The sequence below is a fragment of the Balaenoptera acutorostrata genome, chromosome 7 (genome assembly GCF_949987535.1).
Source record: "Balaenoptera acutorostrata chromosome 7, mBalAcu1.1, whole genome shotgun sequence".
In the NCBI taxonomy this organism is placed as follows: Eukaryota; Metazoa; Chordata; class Mammalia; order Artiodactyla; family Balaenopteridae; genus Balaenoptera; species Balaenoptera acutorostrata.
The window spans coordinates 52,337,951-52,358,227 of NC_080070.1; the positions used below are offsets into that span (position 1 = coordinate 52,337,951).

General features: G+C 40.1%; 1 protein-coding gene and 1 long non-coding RNA gene across 2 annotated transcripts in view; one reads left to right on the forward strand and one right to left on the reverse strand.

Annotated features, from left to right (window-relative positions):
• Positions 1-15,511, reverse strand: part of LOC103004368 (uncharacterized) — a 93,559-nt gene extending 78,048 nt beyond the window's left edge. Inside the window, exons 1-2 of the long non-coding RNA XR_009008769.1 lie at positions 15,399-15,511; positions 8,150-8,261 (exon numbers count right to left, since the gene is read on the reverse strand). This is a non-coding gene — a long non-coding RNA (uncharacterized LOC103004368). The remainder of the gene's footprint in view (positions 1-8,149; positions 8,262-15,398) is intronic.
• Positions 15,512-15,567: 56 nt separating this feature from the next.
• Positions 15,568-18,409, forward strand: LOC103003361 (cytochrome c). The gene is made up of 3 exons (XM_007171502.2): positions 15,568-15,711; positions 17,089-17,265; positions 17,380-18,409. Exons 2-3 carry the CDS (start codon positions 17,097-17,099, stop codon positions 17,526-17,528), a joined length of 318 nt encoding a protein of 105 aa, XP_007171564.1. The 5' UTR covers positions 15,568-15,711; positions 17,089-17,096; the 3' UTR covers positions 17,529-18,409.
• Positions 18,410-20,277: the final 1,868 nt, after the last annotated feature.

A 20,277-nucleotide genomic window follows, 5' to 3' on the forward strand; every position in this document is an offset into this window, starting at 1 on the left:
AATAAATATATGAACACTGTCCCTATATGTAAATGTTTGTACAAAATAACATTAGGTACAAAGACAAAACCTAGTTAATTGAGGGACAGACTGCTCTACAAACTACATTACCTTAATAAAGTAAATGTGTGGGCCCTATTCCTTTATGTAAACATGTGGACAAAATAAGTTAGTAGAAAAGACGAAACCCAAAATGCTCTGCATGCACGCATTCTAAGTTGGATGTTTCTTTTCCTTTAACCTTCTGATAGAGAAACATAACCATTTCTTTTATGAAGAAAAAATGATTTCATTGTGAAGACGTAGCAATGGCTTTAATTAGTAACTGATGAACTCTGTGGCAAGAAAGGATGGTGTCTTAGTCTGTTTGGGCTGCTATGATGAAATACCATAAACCAGGTGGCTTATAAACAACAAACATTATTCTCACAGTTCTGGAGGTGGGTAAGTCCAGGTCATAGCACTGGCAGATTTGGTGTCTGGTGAGGGTCTACTTCCTCATTGACAGGTGTATTCTCACCACAACCTCACATGGTAGAAGGGGCAAGGGATCTCTCTGGGCCTCTTTTATAATGCCACTAATCCCATTCATGAGGGCTCGGCCTCCGTGAACTAATCACCTCCCAAAGACCCCTACCTCCTAATAATCTTGGGGGTTAGGATTTCAATATATAAATTAGGGGGGACACAAACATTCAGACCATAGCAGATGGTTTGATATCAATTATTCTAAAGCCAAATATCATGATTTTTTTTTTTTTTAATTTTTGGCCACACTGCGCAGCATGCGGGATCTTAGTTCCCTGACCAGGGATGGAACCTGCGCCCCCTGCAGTGGAAGCGCGGAGTCTTAACCACTGGATTGCCAGGGAAGTCCCTAAATATCATGATTTTTAGAAAGTGTCCACCAAGAGTTTAGTTAACCCCTAAATGTGAGTCAACTTATTTACTATGCCAAGAGGTACATTTTAGACACAGTTTACCATGGAAAGTTCATGAGGAATTTCTATGAGTGTTTTGTTGAGATTTTTTCTAAATTTTTGGTTTTGTTTCATGACCAACATGTCGTTTGGTTACACCCTCTTTACAACTATTCTGGGCTAAAATTATGGAATTTTTTTCCAAATTTTATTCTATAGCACTAGTTATATTAGTTATATTAGGTATTGTGGGAAGTAAAAAGTTACATGATAAAATAACATTGGGGAAAACTGGGGGCAAGAAAGCCAATCGCATGACTTAATCACAGGATTCTCCATAGCCTTTAACATGTAAACATATTTGCAAATGTCTAAAGTGAGGGGGATAGAGTGCACATGTTTCTCAAACTAATCTGATCCTTTTATCACAGAGCATATCATCAGACTAGACTCCCAAAGAAAAAACTTTGGAAGATGCAACTCTACAGTATAGGAATTTGGAATTTTAACTGAACATTTTTCCCTGGATTGCACTGGGGCACAGGGTTGCAGAACTGCATTCTGACTACGGGTATTCACTCCATCCACCTCTATGCAGAAGAGATGCAACCTTCTCTTCAGACATCTGTCCTAGACATCCTCCTCAACTCTCATAAGAGGTTGTCAGCTCTCCTCCTAACTCTGCTGGTTGTTAAAGCTAATGGATCTGGCCTCATTTGGTGGCAGAGAATATCTACACTCCAAGTCTTGCTCATCATAAACTCAATTTTGAAAAATCTTTATGGAGGCTTCCAGATTAAGATAGATTGACTCCATGCATCTAATTTCACTCACTCCAAAGAGCACGTTAAAACTACAGGAAAGTTTTTTGGCTTTGTTTTTCGTTTGTTTGGTTTTTGTTGTTTGTTTTTACTGTATTTTGTTTTTGTTTTATCCAAAGCATAAACTAGCCAGGTCAGTTGGGGGAGCAGAGCTGGGACACTAGGAACATTTTAGAAAGGAGATGATGAAAGATAGATCCTTGCTGGCTAAAGACACTAGAACCCTATACTGGCAGTGGGCAAAACAGCCCGGTTTATACAGCAGAATCCTCAAAAGGCTCTGGAGCTCAGTATCAGGAGTGACCGTGTCTGGGAGTAAAGGCAGGGGGTAGGGCAGGGATGGAGGGTTGCTAAATTAAGGAAGATTGGGTGAAAGCTAAGACACAATTGATTCTTAGAATCTCTCCCTGCCCCACCCTACCCCACTCCCCAGTGCTAGACAAGTGCCCACCCTGATAGAAGTCTGGAGGGATTATTTTCCAAAGAAAGGTAAAAAAGAGTATTCCTGGTGTGGAGAACACCAGGCATAGCTGAGGACTGGATACTGTTCTGAAAACAGGGGAGTAAGTATTTGTATCAGTCAGGATCCCAGCAGGAAACAGACCCTCAAAGGATTTCACTGAGGGGAGTTTAGCAAAAGGACCCTTTACAAGATGTGGGCAGGGTTAAGGGAGACTCCAATGAGGTTCCCAGAACTAGCAATTGTAAGACCACTCCCATCCCTTCAGGAAAAGGGAAGGGCCCACTGTTACAGTGCCTCCCACTAGCCAAACACAACCAGAAGTCAGAGAGCAAGGGGACCCAGGTGATGCAGTCCTTAGATAACAATGTCCTAAGGCAAAGAAGGGGGAAATGGATCTAGAGAGGCAAAAAGAGGACAACCAGCACAGTGACTCCTGAGGGCTGAGAGGTGCAGCTCCCTTCCCCGCTAGGCTGCCAGAAAACTGACAGACATCAACTCTCCAGGAGAAAGAGTTCCCAGCTAAGGTTGAACAAGGCAATGCTCTCCCTTCTTGTCTCAGCTCTCATATTGTAAACATGTGTCCTTTTTGCAGTCTACTTCTGGCCACGTTTTTTACATTTTGTGCCCTTTGTTGGTGATTTTGCTGTGTAAAATGGCCCAAGAGGGCTTCCCTGGTGGCGCAGTGGTTGAGAATCTGCCTGCCAATGCAGGGGACACGGGTTCGCGCCCTGGTCTGGGAAGATCCCACATGCCGCGGAGCGACTGGGCCCGTGAGCCACAATTACTGAGCCTGCGCGTCTGGAGCCTGTGCTCTGCAACAAGAGAGGCCGTGATAGTGAGAGGCCCGCGCACCGCGATGAAGAATGGCCCCCACTTCCCGCAACTGGAGAAAGCCCTCACACAGAAACGAAGACCCAACACAGCCATAAATAAATAAATAAATAAATAAATAAATAAAATATTAAAAAAAAAAAAAAAAAAGAAAAAGAAAAAAAGAAACCACCAGACTTTAAAAAAAAAAAAAAAAAAAAAAATGGCCCAAGATAGTGCATGTGCACTGTTCCTAAGTGCAGGAAGTCTGTGATGTACCTTACTGAGAAAATATGTCTGTGCTTCATTCAGGCTTGAGTTCTTAGACTTGACACAAAAAACATGATCAATAAAAGAAAAAACTGACAAATTGAACTTTCAAAATTTAAAACTTCGGCTGGTGAAAGGATGAAAAGATATACTATAGACTGGGAGAAAATATTTTGCAAGCCATATATATAACAAAGGACTAATATCTGCAATTTATAAAGAACTCTAAACATTCAACAGTAAAATAACAAACAATCCCGTTAGAAAATAGGCAAAAGACATAAAGAATCATTTCACCAAAGAGGATACAATGGCAAATAATCACAAGAGAAGACATTCAACATCATTCATTAACCATTAGAGAAATGCAAATTAAAACCACAATGAGATATCATGACACATCTATGAGAATGGCTAAAATAAATAGTGAAAACACCAAGGGCTGGTGAGGATATGGAGAAACTGAATCATTCAAACATTGCTAGCAAGTGCTGGAAAATAGTTTGCCAATTTCCTAAAAACTAAACATGCAACTTCCATATGATCCATAAATTGTATTAATGGACATTTATCCCAAAGAAATGAAGACTATGTTCACACCAAAACCTGTACATGAATATTCATGGTAGCTTTATTTGTAATAGTCCCAATTGGAAACAACCCAGATATCATTTAATGGATGAATGGATAAACAAATTGTGGTATATCAATACAATGGAATATTATTTGGCCATAAAAAGGAATGAAGTTCTAATATATGCTACCACATGAAGGAACCTTGAAAACATTATACTAAGTGAAAGAAGCCACAAAAGACCACATACTACATGATTCCATTGATACAAAAATCCAGGATTTAGTAAGCTATAGAGACAGAAAATAGATTGATGGTTGCTTAGGGCTGGGGGATTGGGGTGCTATGAATGGGGGGATAGAGGGGAAGAGGAGTAATAATTGAATATATGAGGTTTTCTCCTTGATGTGATAAAAATGTTCTGAAATTGACTGTTGTGGTGATTACTCATATCTCTGACTATATTAAAAAATCACTGAATTATATAATTTAAATTGTATGGAATGTGAATTACAGCTTAATAAATTATAAGGTTAAAAAATAAATTTGTGAAGGGATTACAAACTTCTTTGAAACACAATGAAGTATCTGTTAACTGAAGGGAGAACACTGATTTGAAATGGGTTCCCTGATTTTAAAGGGGATAATAGAATCCCTGGTTAGCAAAAGCCAAGCTTACCACTAACTTTCAGAGGCAAAATAGGAATGGCTACTGTAATAGGCAGCAGGATGGGAGGGTCATCAGAGCAGTTTGATACAGAAGAATGTTGGGTACTGGTCAATTGCTCTTGGGTTACTCAGGATTGAAACAGACAAGCAGCACAGTAAGGTCTATGTGCTGTGTATAACAAAAAAACATTAAAAGTAAAAAGGATCCAACTTGAGTCACCAAAACAGAGTCATAATCCCTTGCCAAAACTCAGGTCAGAATTAGTTCACAATTCCTGAGCATGATTAATGAGGGTGAAACTGATTAATGAGGTGAGGAAAGACCCAGCAAATAACAAGTATCTATTCTAAATCTTCTACCTAACCTTTCACAAAGAGATCCAAGGGATAACTGTGCACTGCAAAAAAGGAAATACCTATTCACTTCAAGACTATTAAGCAATGGCTCTTACTAATCCCTTTAGACCCAGAAGACCACTGTGAGCCACCAGTCAGAGGAGGGAGGCCAAGTTTACTTCTTGATGGAGCTGATAAGAACCAAATTGTAATGATTTCCCCAGTTCTTGAGTGTGTCTTTGGAACAGATAAACTCAGCAACTGGCAGAATCCCTTCTTTGGCTCCCTAACCCATAAAGAAAGAAAAGGTCAGTGGAAGTATCATTGTAACAAGGAAGAACAAATCTGACTCCATATTGGATCTGTTTCTTTTACTTTAAGCTTTGAATTCTATTGCCATTGCTACAAGTTAACCACAAAAGGGATGTTGCCTATAAGCTTAAATTATACATGATGGCATACATCTGAGAATCCTGCCTCCCATGTAATGAGCGTTAAGCTAAAATTTTTTAGTGTAACAACAAATTGTTTTGCTCACAGGAAACATCCTGACCAGGCCTATCTGTGAATGGCTGCAGGCAGGAAGAAATTAACACATCCCCTCCGGAGTCTGACCAGAACCAGGACTTTACCCCCTTCCCTTTTAGTATAAAAGAAGCCTGAATTCTAACTCAGGGAAGATGGTTCTTTGGGATACTAGTCCACCATTTTCTCTGTCTGCTGGCTTTCCGGATAAAGTCGCTATTTCTTGCCCCAGCGACTCGTCTCATGATTTATTGGCCTATCATGCAGTGAGCAGTATGAACTTGGACTCAGTAACATATTGAGCACCCTCTCTCCCCAAAATAAAGTTAATGTCAAATCTTGCGGAAGGGGGTGAGGAAGGCACACTAGTATCAGTGCCACCATCCAAGACTTGAAAAATGCAGGGGTAATTATTCCTGTCACATCCCATTTAAATCACCTATGTGGCATATTCACAAGACAGATGGATTTAGGAGAATGAGAATATATTATTTTAAATTTAATAAGGCTATAATGCTAACTGAAGCTGCAGTTCCATATATATACGTAAGTATGCTCTTTTTCTGTCCTCCAAAAGAATTTATTAGTTACTGGGATTATTTCTTCCTTAAATGTTTGGTACAATTTACCACTGGGGCCATCTGGGCCTAGAGTTTTCCTTGTGGGAAGACTTTAAATTATGGATTCAATTTCTTTAATTTTAAAGAATTTTTTCTTTTCTGTTCTTTTTTAAAAATATTTATTTATTTGGTTGCACCAGGTCTTAGTTGCAGCAGGCGGGCTCCTTAGCTGTGGCTCGCTGGCTCCTCAGTTGCAGCATGTGGGCTCCTTAGTTGTGGTATGAGAACTCTTAGTTGCGGCATGCATGTGGAATCTAGTTCTCTGACCAGGGATCAAACCCAGGCCCCTGCATTGGGAGCGTGGAGTCTTATCCACTGCACCACCAGCGAAGTCCCCTCTTTTATTTGTTTAAATAGTATTATTTGTTTGCTCTTTATTCCTATGTCAGTTTTGATAAATTCTACTTTTCAAGGAATTTTCATTTGATCTAAATCTTCAATAAAATAATGCTTATTTTTTTCAGTGTCTACATGATGTCATTTTTCACATGAATTTTTAGTGCCTTTTTTCTTCATCTTTCTTACCAGACATTTATCTGTTATATTAGTCCATTCTTTTACTTTCAAACATTCTTATGCTTTAGATACACTTTTGTAAAGAGCAAATATTTATTTTTGGAAAAAAAAATTTTTTTGAAATCGTTTGTCTTAAAACTATAGAATTAGACTTCCCTGGTGGCACAGTGGTTAAGAATCCACATTGCCGATGCAGGGGACACGGGTTCGATCCCTGGTCTGGGAAGATCCCACATGCAGTGAAGCAACTAAACCTGTGCGCCACAACTACCAAGCCTGAGCTCTGGAGCCCATGAGCCACAACTACTGAGCCCACGTGCCACAACTACTGAAGCCCGTGCACCTAGAGCCTGTGCTCCACAACAAGAGAAGCCACCACAATGAGAAGCCCGCATACCGCAACAAAGAGTAGCCCCCACCCGACACAACTAGAGAAAGCCCGTGAGCATCAACAAAGACCCAATGCAGCCATGAATAAATAAATAAATGCTTAAAAGAAAAATAAAACTACAGAATTTAGGGAGTTCCCTGGTGGTCTAGTGGTTAGGATTTGGCGCTTTCAGTGCCATGGCCCGGGTTCAATCCCTGGTCAGGGAACTGAGATCCTGCAAGCCGTGTGGCCTGGCCAAGATTTTAAAAAACAAGCAAAACAAAACAAAACAACAACAAAAAACTACAGAATTAAGTTCATTTAATATAACAACTTATCTAATTGGGTTCTATTTTACCATCTTACAATATGGTGGGGGTTTTTTCCTGCCTGTTTAAGTTATTTTTCTCTTTTTCTTGTCTTTTTTAAAAAAATTAAACACCATTTTATTTTTCCCATTACTTTGAAAATATACTATTTTAATATGATATATTAAAATATTAGTTTCCCTAGAAAATATATTCGTTTCCCTAGAAAATAGGGAATTCCCTGGCAGTCCAGTGGTTAGGACTCATCGCTCTCACTGCCAGGGGCCCAGGTTTGATCCCTGGTCAGGGAACTGAGATCCCACAAGCCGCATGGCCCAAAAAAAAAATGAAAGAAAGAAAGAAAATATACTCTCTTCCTGGATAATGCAAGGATCTTAGAATATTTCAATTCTATTTACTTTTCTATTGACTTATATGCTATTGCTGTCATGTATATATTTCAACTACAAAGGACATTACTATTTGACCAGTGTTCATTTGGATTCAACCACATATTTACCTATTTTATTGCTCTTAAACACATTATTGACTGGAGACATATTAATACATTTTTAGAGAGTGATACAATTAACATCACCATGCGAAGTTGTTAGAGCTTAACATTTATCAAGGGTTCATTATACAACTTGTGATTGTCGTTATCATTCACATTTTGCCCCATTAGGTTTTTGTTCCAACCTTGTGTATATTATAAAATAAATTTTTCAAAAATGACACATCACAAAATTTTGAGTGAAGAAGAAGTTTTCAGTGAATTTTATGCAGATACTTTCTCTGATTGTCTGAGCAACATATATACTAATGTCTCAGAAGATGATAGTTCTTCGGAATATAGTTCTGATTCCGACGATGTGAATATTAGGCCAAGAAAAAGACAAAAAACCTTAGTGATTGATTCTGATGTGGAAAGTGAAAATAAAACTCACGGTGCTAGAGAATGCTCCTTTGCTTCCACAGAAGAGTGGATTGAAGACAACATTTCACGAAAATTAGAAGACTTTACAGGTGTGTCAGGTGTAACTATTGAATGTAAATAACCTGCAAAGAGATAGTGAAATAACAGAATTAATTTTTGGCTGGCCAAAATAAAAATCGCCGGTCATGGGCATTAATTTCTGCAAAAATCCCCTGGTCAATAATGAGTTAATCTCGGGACTTCCCTGGTGGCGCAGTGGTTAAGAATCCACCTGCCAATGCAGGGGACATGGGTTCGAGCCCTGGTCTGGGAAGATCCCACATGTTGCGGAGCAACTAAGCCCGTGCGCCACAACTACTGAGCCTGCGCTCTAGAGCCTGCAAGCCACAACTATTGAGCCCACATGCCACAACTACTGAAGCCCGCGCACTTAGGGCCTGTGCTCCGAAACAAGAGAAGCCACTGCAATAAGAAAGCTGTGCACCACAACGAAGAGTAGCCCCCGCTCACTGCACTAAAGAAAGCCCACGTGCAGCAATGAAGACCCAATACAGCCAATAAATAAATAAATAAAATGCCAATACGATCATGTATAAAAAAAAATGAGTTAATCTCTAACTTTGTCTCTGATCTCTCAATCTGGAATCATTCTCCTTTTGTCTAAAGAACACCTTTCAGAATTTCCTTCAGTGTGGATATGCTGGTTGCAAGCTCAGTTTTTGTTTGAAATGTCTTTATTTTTCTTTCATTCTTAAGAGATATGTTTGCCAGATAAAGAATTTAATTTGACAGTTATTTTCTTTCAGTACGTTGAAGCTATCCATATACTGTCTTCTGGCTTCTATTGTTGCTGTAGAAAACTTAACTGTCTAAAAGGTCTTCGAATGTGTTTTTCTCATTTTGCTTTAAGTTATTATCTTTGTCTTTGGTGTTATACGGATTTGGGAATCACAGGGTTTCTTGAATCTCTGGACTTACATCTTTCAAATATTGCTTCTACCCCATTCTCTCTTCTCTCTTTCTGGGACCCCACGAAAAGTACATTATACATTATCACTGTATCCTCTTAAAATTTTTTCTTTTTTCTTTTTTTTGTATTATATTTTAAATCTTGTATTCTCTTTTATCAGTTCCAAAATTTCTATTTGATTCTTTTTCACATTTGTTATGTCATATTTTTTGAAAATATACTTTCCAGTTCCCTTCTAAAATTTTCAGGCCTGGCTTTTATCTCTAGAACATAATAAACAAATGTTTTATAGTCTGTCTGATAATTCCAAAATCTGGAGTCCCTATGATCTCTTCCTTGCTTCTGCTGGCTCTCACTCATATTGTGTATCTAGTTATCTTTCTTTCTTTGCTGAGCACTTTATTTTAAAACTTTATTGTAGAAATAATTTGAGACCTAGTCTGATTTTATCTTCTTCCAGAGAGAATTTTCATTTGGTTCTGCCAGGTGGCTGAAGGCAACAGAATTCCTTATTCCAAATTCAAAATTTTAGGTTTCCCTTGGCCAACCAGAAAAGAAGTCAGGCTACAGACCTCGTAAGAACTGTTTTCCTTCCAGTTCACCCTCACACCCAGGGTGTAGCCCTTTGAAATGCTGACCTAATGCAAGAGTTGTTTACCAGGTACCAGGTTCCACAACCTCTGCAAGAGCTGAATTGATATTATAGAGATATAGGTAGATTTCTAGATAAATAAGCATGTGGCTATATCACCCACTGTGCCCAGTGATCTCTGCATCATAGTATTTACACACTTGGGAAGGTCCCTCCTACATTGTACCAGGGTTAGTCTCTGTGACCAATGGTAGAAGTGATGGTATATCATAAGATTATAAAAGGTTATAAAAGACTGGCCTCTGTCTTGGGGTCTCTATCTCTCAGTCTGGGGGAAGCAAGCCTCTACAGTGTAAGCAGTCCCATCCAGAGGCCTTCAGCCAAGAGCCGACAAGGAACTGAGGCCTGACAACCATACAAATGAGCTTGGAATTGCATTCTCCAGTCCTATTTGAGCTCTCTATCCAACAGTTTGTGACTACAAACTCCTGAGACCCTGAGCCAGAATCAGAACACAGCTGAGCTGCTTCCAGATTCCTGACCCACAGAAATTGTAAGATGATAAATATGTTTGTGTTTTAAGCTGCTGAGTTTTAGGGTGACTTGTTATGCAGTAGATAACTAAAACACCCAGCTTTTGAAATTGTCTTCAGCAAAGAGTTCGTCTGCATTAACTACTTTGTTGTTCCTGGAAGCAGAACTTTTGACATTCTGTTTATTTTTCTCCTTCCCTAACATCTTCAGGATTGGGTAAATTTTTAAATTCCATTTTACCTTTAAGTGTTTCAGAAGTTATACACTCTATTCCTATCCATTTAGTGGTTATGCTTAAAGTTTTAACATGACTACTTCAAGAACAATATACTGAACTTAAAACTAAACTCTGATCATACTCTCCCATCTTAAATGTTATAGCGAATATTTTAACTACTTTGGCTTTTACTTTCCAAATTAGACATTTTTATTTTTTATACAGTTAATGTTTCATTAGATTTATCCACGTATTTACTTTTTTCACCCTTCCTTCTTGAATTTCAGGCTTCCTTTGGGATAATTTTCTACCTTTTTTGAAGTACATTCTTTAGAGGTTTTTCTAGTAAGAATCTGTTGGTGATAAACTCTCACTTTGCTTTTCTGTAAATATTTTTGCCTTCATTCTTGAATAAAAGTTTAGCTAGATACATAATTCTGGCTTTACACCTATTTTTTCAATCAGTTGAGATGTTAAGGACTTCTATTTTTTACTCTACTGTTTTACTTTACTGTTCAGCTACTCTACTGACTTCTGGTTTTCATTGTTGCTATTGAGAAACCTGTTATACGTCTATTTGCGATTTTTTAAGTAGATAGTATTTTACATCTGATTCTTTTTTTTTTAATTTTTTGGCCGCACCGCATGTGGGATCTTAATTCCCTGACCAGGGATCAAACCTGTACCCCCTGCAGTGGAAGCACAGAGTCTTAACCACTGGACCTCCAGGGAAGTCTCTATACCTGATTATTTTAAACACTTCTCTTTGTCTTGAGGGTTCTGATGTTCCACCAACATGTGTCTTAATGTTGATTTTGTTTATCCTGCTTGCATTCATGTGCTTCCTGAATCTGAGACTCATGTCTTAATCAATTTTGGAAAATTCTCAGACACTATATTGTCAAACATAGGTCTCTCCCCAGTTTTCTCCACTTTATTGTTCTGGAACTCTAAATAGACCTCCTTGTTCTATCTTTCCTATGTCTTAACTTCTCTAATTTCTCTTTTCTATAGTCTACCATTTGGTTTCTATATTACCTGTAGTAATTTCTTTATATCTACCTTCCAGTTCATTATTTCTTTCATTTGTGTCTTTTTTTAACCTGTTTTTAAAATGTGCTTTGTGGCCCATTCTTTTGAGTTTTTAACGTGGGATGGCTGGCCATATTTATTTATTTTATATTTTTTAAAAACCAATTAATCTATAATCCAATCACTCAAATATTATCTAAAACCTCTATCTACCTATATACTCCTCCTCATTCCATTCCCTTGCCTGCTCTCTCAGAATTACATTATGTATTTGTGTTTATCATTTCCTTTAGTTGTAGCTATGGCTTAGATTTGCTTGTCCTTGAATTTTCTATAAAGCTTATCATACTATATTAAGTTTATTTCAATGATTATAACTTTCATTTATCGAAATTATCTTTGGCTCTTTTTAAAATCTGCCACATTATTTTTGATAGTCCCTTGTTTGTTGCACATGTTTTTGTTTCCTTCTTTTGTTTATCTAAATGTTTTCAATGTCATTTCATACTATACACTGTAAAGATAAATAAAAATTATTTTTTCTGTTTATACAGGAAAAAGAAACCACTTCCACTCTTTCCCTCCTTCTAAGAGTGTTTCCTAGGAAAATCTAAAGAGCCTAAATTCTCACTCTAACCTTTTGGAATGTAAATAAGTCTCTCTGAAGGCCTGGGCTTCAACTGTTTTGAAATGTAAACACGTAGGAAGATACAGCTTCACCTTGGGAGCTTAATGTAGATGTAACTATTTGTTTCTCAGTAAAACAAAAGTTTTATTTTTCTTTTGGATGAGGACAACTAATTAAACAAATGGCTACCACAAATTCCAAGTGAACTTAGGGTGAAGGAATGTGAAAAAATAAAAACTTAACTAAGAAGGATCTGGCCACAAACTGTGATGTCAAATCCTCCTATGGAAAACAGGTTACCATTAATCCAAATAATAAGTGATAGTTGTGCTGCCAAATGGAAAATAGGGTACTACTGATCCCAAAGCCTCATGTTATATGCTAGCTAAAAACAGCGTGAGAGAAAAGGATTATAATTAGTTTAGTTGTATAAATTGTGTGAGGTCTTATTCTGATTTGGTAGTTTCTTGTGGATTACCTATATACAGCTATTTTATAATGTGCTTATTCAACAACAAATGTGTTTGCTTTCTTTTCACAGTGATGTAAAGAGGTCTCTCTTTGTTGGTAAGGTTTTTACTTCCCCAACGATATCTAATAATTCCAACACCTATGGACTGTAATTTTTCTCTTTGTTGTTTCTCATCATCATCTCATGCTTGGTATTTCTTAAGAGTGTGGGAATTCAAGGGGCCTGGGTTGAGACATTCCTGTGGAAATTTGAGTTGGTTTTTTGCCAGACACCAGAATACACTGCCCATACACAACTACTTTGCTCATTTTTCTGCTAGAGGTTCCTCAGACCATGCAGGTAAAATAAAATCAAACCCTAAACCTGCATGAGGGCAGACCTGTGGTTATGAATCATCAGGGGATACTTTTTCTTCCCACCCAGTACCTAAGGCCAAGCCAGACAAGACTAACTTGCTTCTTCCCTTTGCCAGTAAGCAGACTATATTTTATCCTTTAGATTCAAGTGTTCCAGCGTTATGCAGGGGTCTCAGCCAAACTTCCCCTCCCCTCTCCCCCACTCCTCCCTTGTATAAGCTTTACTTCTATTCCACAGAGCTGCTCTTAAAGCCTAAGGCTATTTCACTTCAGCAAATGTCCATAAGGTGGCTCTAGAAATCAGCTTATGCTTATCACAGTTTTCAGTTCTTATTCCCTGCCTCACCCCTGCCCCCAACCAGATTTCCCTCACTTTCTTGCAACCTCATTATATTTTGATTTGAGGGGGTGGTATTTCACTCGATTTTTTTCATCACGAAGGTTTTTAAAAATATGTCACCCATTGTGTTGCTGGAAGGAGAAATCTAAGGCATTTGTTTTATAATGGTTATACCTCTTACCAGCCACCACTCTAGGAAAAGATGGAGGTAGAGAGAACAGATACATGAATATGAAACACAGCAACTTGCAGAATATTACTGTTCTCAACTAATTCTCTCAGGTATCTTGAATACACTGTAAGCACTATGAATCTCTTTAGAACCTGAATACACGGCTACTAAGCACACATTTTATGGTATCTGCTTTACTACAGGAATGTGCCAAGTGTTCATTTTTGCTCTTGTTCTCTTTCTCCTCATTTTCCCATTACTTTCAATAACAAGACTCTTAATCCACAATTCCCTTAGTTAAAAGTATTAGGAACTTCTGGTTTTCTATTCTCCCACTCATAGGAATAAACTTGAAATGTCAATCAATTCACTAGGCCAGTTGATTTACTGCTACTTCTACATGACCTGCAGTACCAGCACTATGCTGTTACTCCCCATCAGTCCACTGAACAAAGACTAGTAACTTCTGATACCACAAACACAGAAGATTTTAATAGGACAATTACCTATTTAAGGACCAAGTATTCCTTGAAGGGATATGGGCGGCAATATCAGGACTTGGCTTCAGAATTATAGGCTGAATTTGCAAAGTGTTGCTAAGCTTGGTCTTTCAAAAACTTGGGTACCTAGCCAAATGAGCCTACTTCAGTAGTACACTTAAACACTATCTTGGTCCCCTACAAAAGGCACAAAATGTCTTGAATATTCAAGTTATGATTTCTGCTCTGTTTTATAGCACACTTCTGTGGCAGCAGTGTGAGATTAGAGAGAGGGAAATGGGAAATCGGGACACAGAAAACAATATAAATAATCTAGTCATATGGGGAAATAAACGGTCTGGAGCAAAAATTATAGGAACTGTGGTTTAAGGGGGATCTGAGGCAATCTAGGTTAACCTCCTGGTATCTATTGCTTAATCTGGAGGCGAGAGGAAGATGGTAGAATGTTAGCTCCACCAGAGAAGTCCCCGCTGATTTACTCCACGTTTCTAGACAGTGCCTGACACATAATATGCATTCAATAAACACTTGACTGAATGAATACGGCAGCGTTAGACAGAATATGGGAAAGGAGGAAAAATGCATTCGAACTCGGGGGGAACTTAATTTGAGGGAGAAGGGAGTCGAGAAATTTCCCACTGACAAAACGGAGCATGTCAGGAAGGAGAGCTAGTTCTGGAGGAAAAGTATGATTACCGGAAGTTGTAGTGATCAAAACTGCATTTCTAATATTAGAATTAGAATTTCTAATATTAGTTACCCAACCAGGGGTTATTTATCTAAAGGCCAACCACATTAGCTTACTTGAACATGACCTTCGCCTAGGTTAGCTGGGATGCAAATTCTCTCTAGATTTCCAAGAATTCTCTAACCACGTAAAAATGTTTCTTCCTGGAAGCTGTTCGCACACACTCCTCGCTTTCTGCACACAAACGCGAGAAGCAGGTGTTGGCAGAAAAGACGCCGGCAGCTGAAGAACCAGAGCTATAATCCAGTCTCTGCCTCAACTGCCGCACCTGCCCCAGTCTTCTGGGCTCCATCAAGGGGAGATTTGGAAGAAGATGACTTAAAGTCACAGGGTGGAAACAAAACAAGAACAAGGTCAGGAGCTCGTGTCCAACTCTTTAACTCCTGGTTCCGGATTATTTCTCCGGGGTGCAGCTGGCGCCAGCCGCGGAAATACGACCGAGTCTGGGTAAAGGTCGCCAGGTGAAGGGATGATAGCCAGGAGACCTCTAGGTTTGTCAGAGTTGACCGTCTCCCTCTAAGCAGGCAAAACGTACGGCTCAAACAGCATTACGTCAACCAGCAGGAGACCCGTTACCTTACAGGCTTATGCCCTCGATCCACCCCTCGACTCCGCTCCACCCTCCCAGTCGGCACGCGCATGCACCCTGAGGCCCGAGGTTGATGTCAGCCCCTCCCGGCACAACCTCGGTGTCGTACCTCTAATGGCCTGTCGTAACTGCCGGGAAGGAAAGGCCGGGAGAGGAGGGGCATTCACGCTGTTCCCCTCACAGTGCTAGCCGGCAGCGCGCGCGCAGGGTCCTGACTCAGCCCCGCAGACCCGAGCCAATGGGGGGCGGCAACGTCACTACGTATCATTTCGCCGGGCCGCACGTCAGGAGGGCAGAGGGCGGAGCGAGTTTGGTTGCATTTTCACCCATACATAGGCGCGGACCGGCGTGTCCTTGGGATTAGAGAGCGGGACGTTCGGCTTGCGAGCGGGAACGGCTTAGTCGTACACGGAGAAAGAACGGTGGGCGCGGAGCGCGGAGGCCACGGCGGGCGAGAAACCGAGCCATGAGGGCGCGCGCCTGCGTGGGGGGCGCGCGGGTGGACTGAGGCCCGTGGGCGGGGGCCGGGTTGGGGACAGGGAGTGGGGGGCCCCGGACTGCGCCCAGCCCGGCGGGCTGCGGCGTGAGGTGGGGCGGGACCCTAACTAGGTCGTGGCGTGGTCTCGGTCAAGGTCCTGAAAGCTCGGAGGCGGCTTGTTCGCGGTTCTTTCCGAGACGCGGGCCCTCCGTTGTCGGGACTGCGGGGCTATGGCAGTGATAGACAAGATTTCCTCCGGAGTGAGGGCGGGAGTCGGGGGACGGTGCGCAGCGCTTCACGTCCTCTTTCCAAGAGAGCAAAAGCTGCTGCTCTTCCAATAAGTCATTACTTTTCCTGGCCACCTGTCGCTTCCCCCCTTAACCTGCTCAGGCACCTCGGAGAGGTAGGTTTCATCACAGTCTCCTTGAAACTGGCTTGGATGGATGACCTCGTGGTCTCCCCCGGGGATCCCAGAGCCCATTCTTGGAGAATGGGCATTCCCGGGGAGACCTCAAAAGCCTGCTGCTGGCCTTCCACCCACAGCAAGGCAATTTAGAGGGACCTGAGCAGGCTGAATCAACCATTATTTCCCTTTTTGTAAAAATGTATTTTGCCTTATTTTCAGAGAGAGGAGGCTTTAAATTGTAGTATGAATAATTAGACCGCCTTAAAAGTTGGAATTTTGGTGGTTTGGGTTTAATATATTCACAGTTCAGCTTATTCAGACTTGTGACTTTTTGTGACCTTGATGTCATCTTTTGAAATGGTTTTGAAGTAGGTTCCTAATTTGCTTTCATCACTTATGTCAACTGGAATAAAATGCACAGCGTAAGAGTTGTAAGTTCTAATTGGGGCAAAATGAGGACAAGAGACTGGGAGACAGCATTTCTTTTTTTTTTTTTTTTTTCTCGGCCCCAGCATGCGCTTGTGGAATCTTGGTTCCCCAACCAGGGATTATTTATCTAAAGGCCTGTTTTGCCAGTTTTTCCCAGACCACAGAGTGCCTCATTCCTGATCTCTACCCTGAACTCTTCAGGATGTGTTGAAGGTCAAAAGCTGCAGTGGCTTGTGCCTTAATGCTTGTAGAGGCAGATGTCAAGTGCCAATTTGTAGTTGACACACACACACAGACGTGTTTTTAAGGAAGTTCTTCCAGATAGTGTTTTTTGTATTAAAGAATCTTTTGCAAGTGAACTAAGTAAAACAAAATTCAACCTGGTATATAATGTCATAAGTTTGCAGTGACTTAGTGGCTGGAGTTGATCATTGGTTTACACTCTTTTTACTTGGAGAAAAAATTAATTGAGTCTTTCATTTTTAGATTTAAAAATGTGTGATGTTGAGAAGGGCAAGAAGATTTTTGTTCAGAAGTGTGCCCAGTGCCATACTGTGGAAAAGGGAGGCAAGCACAAGACTGGGCCAAATCTCCATGGTCTGTTTGGGCGAAAGACAGGTCAGGCTGTCGGATTCTCTTACACAGATGCCAACAAGAACAAAGGTAAAAGGGGGACCCATTGTTAACTAACACAAGCACAAATTGCATGAGTGTAACCTTTGGTAAACACTTTTTCAGGAGTGTGACATACTTAACATTACATCCCTCCTTGTTTAGGCATCACCTGGGGAGAGGAGACGCTGATGGAGTATTTGGAGAATCCCAAGAAGTACATCCCTGGAACAAAAATGATCTTCGCTGGCATTAAGAAGAAGGGAGAAAGGGCAGACTTGATAGCTTATCTCAAAAAAGCTACTAATGAGTAATAGTTGGCCACTGCCTTATTTATTATGAAACAAATGTCTCATGACTTTTTATGTATACCATATTTAAATTGATCTCATACACTAGAATTCAGATCATGAATAGCTGATGTAATATTTCTGTCCTGATTTAAATAAGATTGGCTTGTGGCTAAATGAATATGGTCAGCTTTTTGAATTTTGATAGTAATTCTGGTTCAGCAAGTACTATCACTGTTTTCCCCTTCTAAAGAGATGATTAAACTTGAATAAGGAATGTTAAACTTTTCAGGGATATGGTGAATGCCTTCTCAAACCCTATAGGAGATTGGTTTTATATTTAGATTTCTATAACTGGTTATATTAATATATTTAAATATTGAGAAGCTCCCTTCACTGTCTCAGACCGGCAAGATTCACCTGTGTTTCAAGTTGTGTTCATTCACCTGTTAAGGCAAGGGCTGAAGATACGCTGACAATGTCCACTTTATCTTTTTGGTCTTAACTATGCCAATTTAATTAAAATTCTCCATCTAAAATATTGCATTTTACTTAATGAAGGGCATTTTAGTGTGGTTTATGTATAGCATCAGATAAAGAATATTTAGTACTTCTCACATTTTATAGATGATCTTTAAGATCAGATGCTTTTAAAATTCACTGTGACATGATAGGTTGGGAAATTTGCTTGTGAATTCTTTACAAAGTCAGACTAAGTTAAAATTCAGGATTGTCTTTTAAACAGGTATTCAGAAACACAACTGGAACTACTATAGACGTGTGATTGGTAATCGTGCTTTTGCCAACTCAGAAGGGTTAAGGTAGAGGAGCTATATCATTAGCACAGATTTGTAAATTATCTGATCATAAGGCTTGAGAATTAAAAACAAAGTCACAGATCATGATTTTTCTAATGTGCTTGATTTACTGACATACCAAAATGGTTGAAAAATATAATACCTCAAAATACGCAGCATTGTTACTAGTCATAGTACTAGATTGTGTTTACTTGGTCTTCTAGGACAGCCTGCACTAGAACACTTCAGTAATCCACCCAGTTTCTTTGGCCAGAATGAGCACTGCAGCATTTATGCCAAATGTAGAAAGAAGAATGTGTTTCTGGCCATAGTTTTGTGGTATGTACAGTACATGGTTGTAGTATATGTACAAAATTATTTCATACACAGTTTGTGCTGTACATGTTTAGAGCAGTCCCTAGAAATTTTATGGAATGGTGAGCTTGAACTAAGCCATGAAGAATGCTGAGAGAAATTCTCGGTGGGGGAAGTAAGTCTGTGCCGGTGGTGAGAGCCATCTCTTTGTGTGACAGTGAGGAAACCAGGAAGAAGCCTTATCAAAGGTGATGGGGATGAGTAGGTAGGCCTGTAAGGCCTGACAAAGCACTTTGTAACTTGTGACTCTTATTTTCAGTCATTGGAGAAATGTGAGAAAGCAGTCAGTCTGGAAACATGTGCAGAAACAGTTTGGGGAAGCAAAAGAAAGCCTGCTGTAATTCAGGTGATATCCAGAGACGGTGTAGCAATTAGCTTCTGAGAGAGTTCTGGACCAATATGGGAAGACATGGAGACCAGGGAACTGATTTATTTCTGTGTTTCCCAAGTCAACTAAGGCCTATGCTGGCAGAGGATTGCTGAGTCCCTGCTGCTTTCTAGGCCAGTTGTACTCAATAAGTGCCTCTAGTGATTTATAAGTTCCTATAGTTAATTCAAAAGAAGGGACATTCCTAGCTGTAAGGGGTGTGTGCTCTCTTAGAAATAAAGAAACCCAAAAAGCTAGCACCGTATAACCCACATGTCTTCATTCCTAGTGTCTCTTCATAGGTGGCTTGGTGAGTAGTATCAAAAGTGAGAGCCAGGTGTATTTAAGAAGTGTTTCTTCCAGGTGCCCCCTATATTCTGGATTTTGTCTAGAATAGCACTATCCAATACAGCTTTCTGTGGTGACAGACTGAATATGTGCTGTCCAGTTAGCCACCAACCAGGTGTAGTTACGGAATTTGGGTAGTGTGGCTACAGAACTGAATTTTTAATTTTATTCAACTTTAATCAGTTTAGGTTTGCATAGCCACAGATGACGAGAGTGTTAACAGCACAGGTCTAGAACTAGAACCATGCGTGGTCTATAACAAAAGTGCTTCCTCTGAACTCTTTGTTTTCCTACTCTAGGATTCTTACAAGTACACTAAGTGCCCTTGAACACTGATTCCAATTCCTATCTCTAAATCTGATATGCTCACCTTTATAATTTTACCATACATTCTACATATTCCATTCATAAGTTGGCAATTTATTTTAGTTAGGTGTTATTCTCATGGTATGTAGCGATACACCTTTTTTTTAATATATATATATATATATTTTTAAAATTAATTAATTTATTTTTGGCTGTGTTGGGTCTTCGTTTCTGTGCGAGGGCTTTCTCTAGTTGCGGCAAGCGGGGCCACTCTTCATCGCGGTGCACGGGCCTCTCACTATCGCGGCCTCTCTTGTTGTGGAGCACAGGCTCCAGAGGCACAGGCTCAGAAGTTGTGGCTCACGGGCCTAGTTGCTCCACGGCATGTGGGATCTTCTCAGACCAGGACTCGAACCCGTGTCCCCTGCATTGGCAGGCAGATTCTCAACCACTGCGCCACCAGGGAAGCCCAGTGATACACCTTTTTGTCATCCTTTTCCTCAAACTTTTCTTCAGTTTCTTTATAGACATTATATTGTACGTTTTCGCTTTAACCCCTAAAGATTGTTGTAAATTGAAA

Coding starts and splice junctions, on each gene's coding strand:
- LOC103003361 (XM_007171502.2), top strand. CDS start 17,097: ATGTGTGATGTTGAGAAGGGCAAGAAGATTTTTGTTCAGAAGTGTGCC. Junction 17,266..17,379: donor AGATGCCAACAAGAACAAAG/GTAAAAGGGGGA, acceptor CTCCTTGTTTAG/GCATCACCTGGGGAGAGGAG.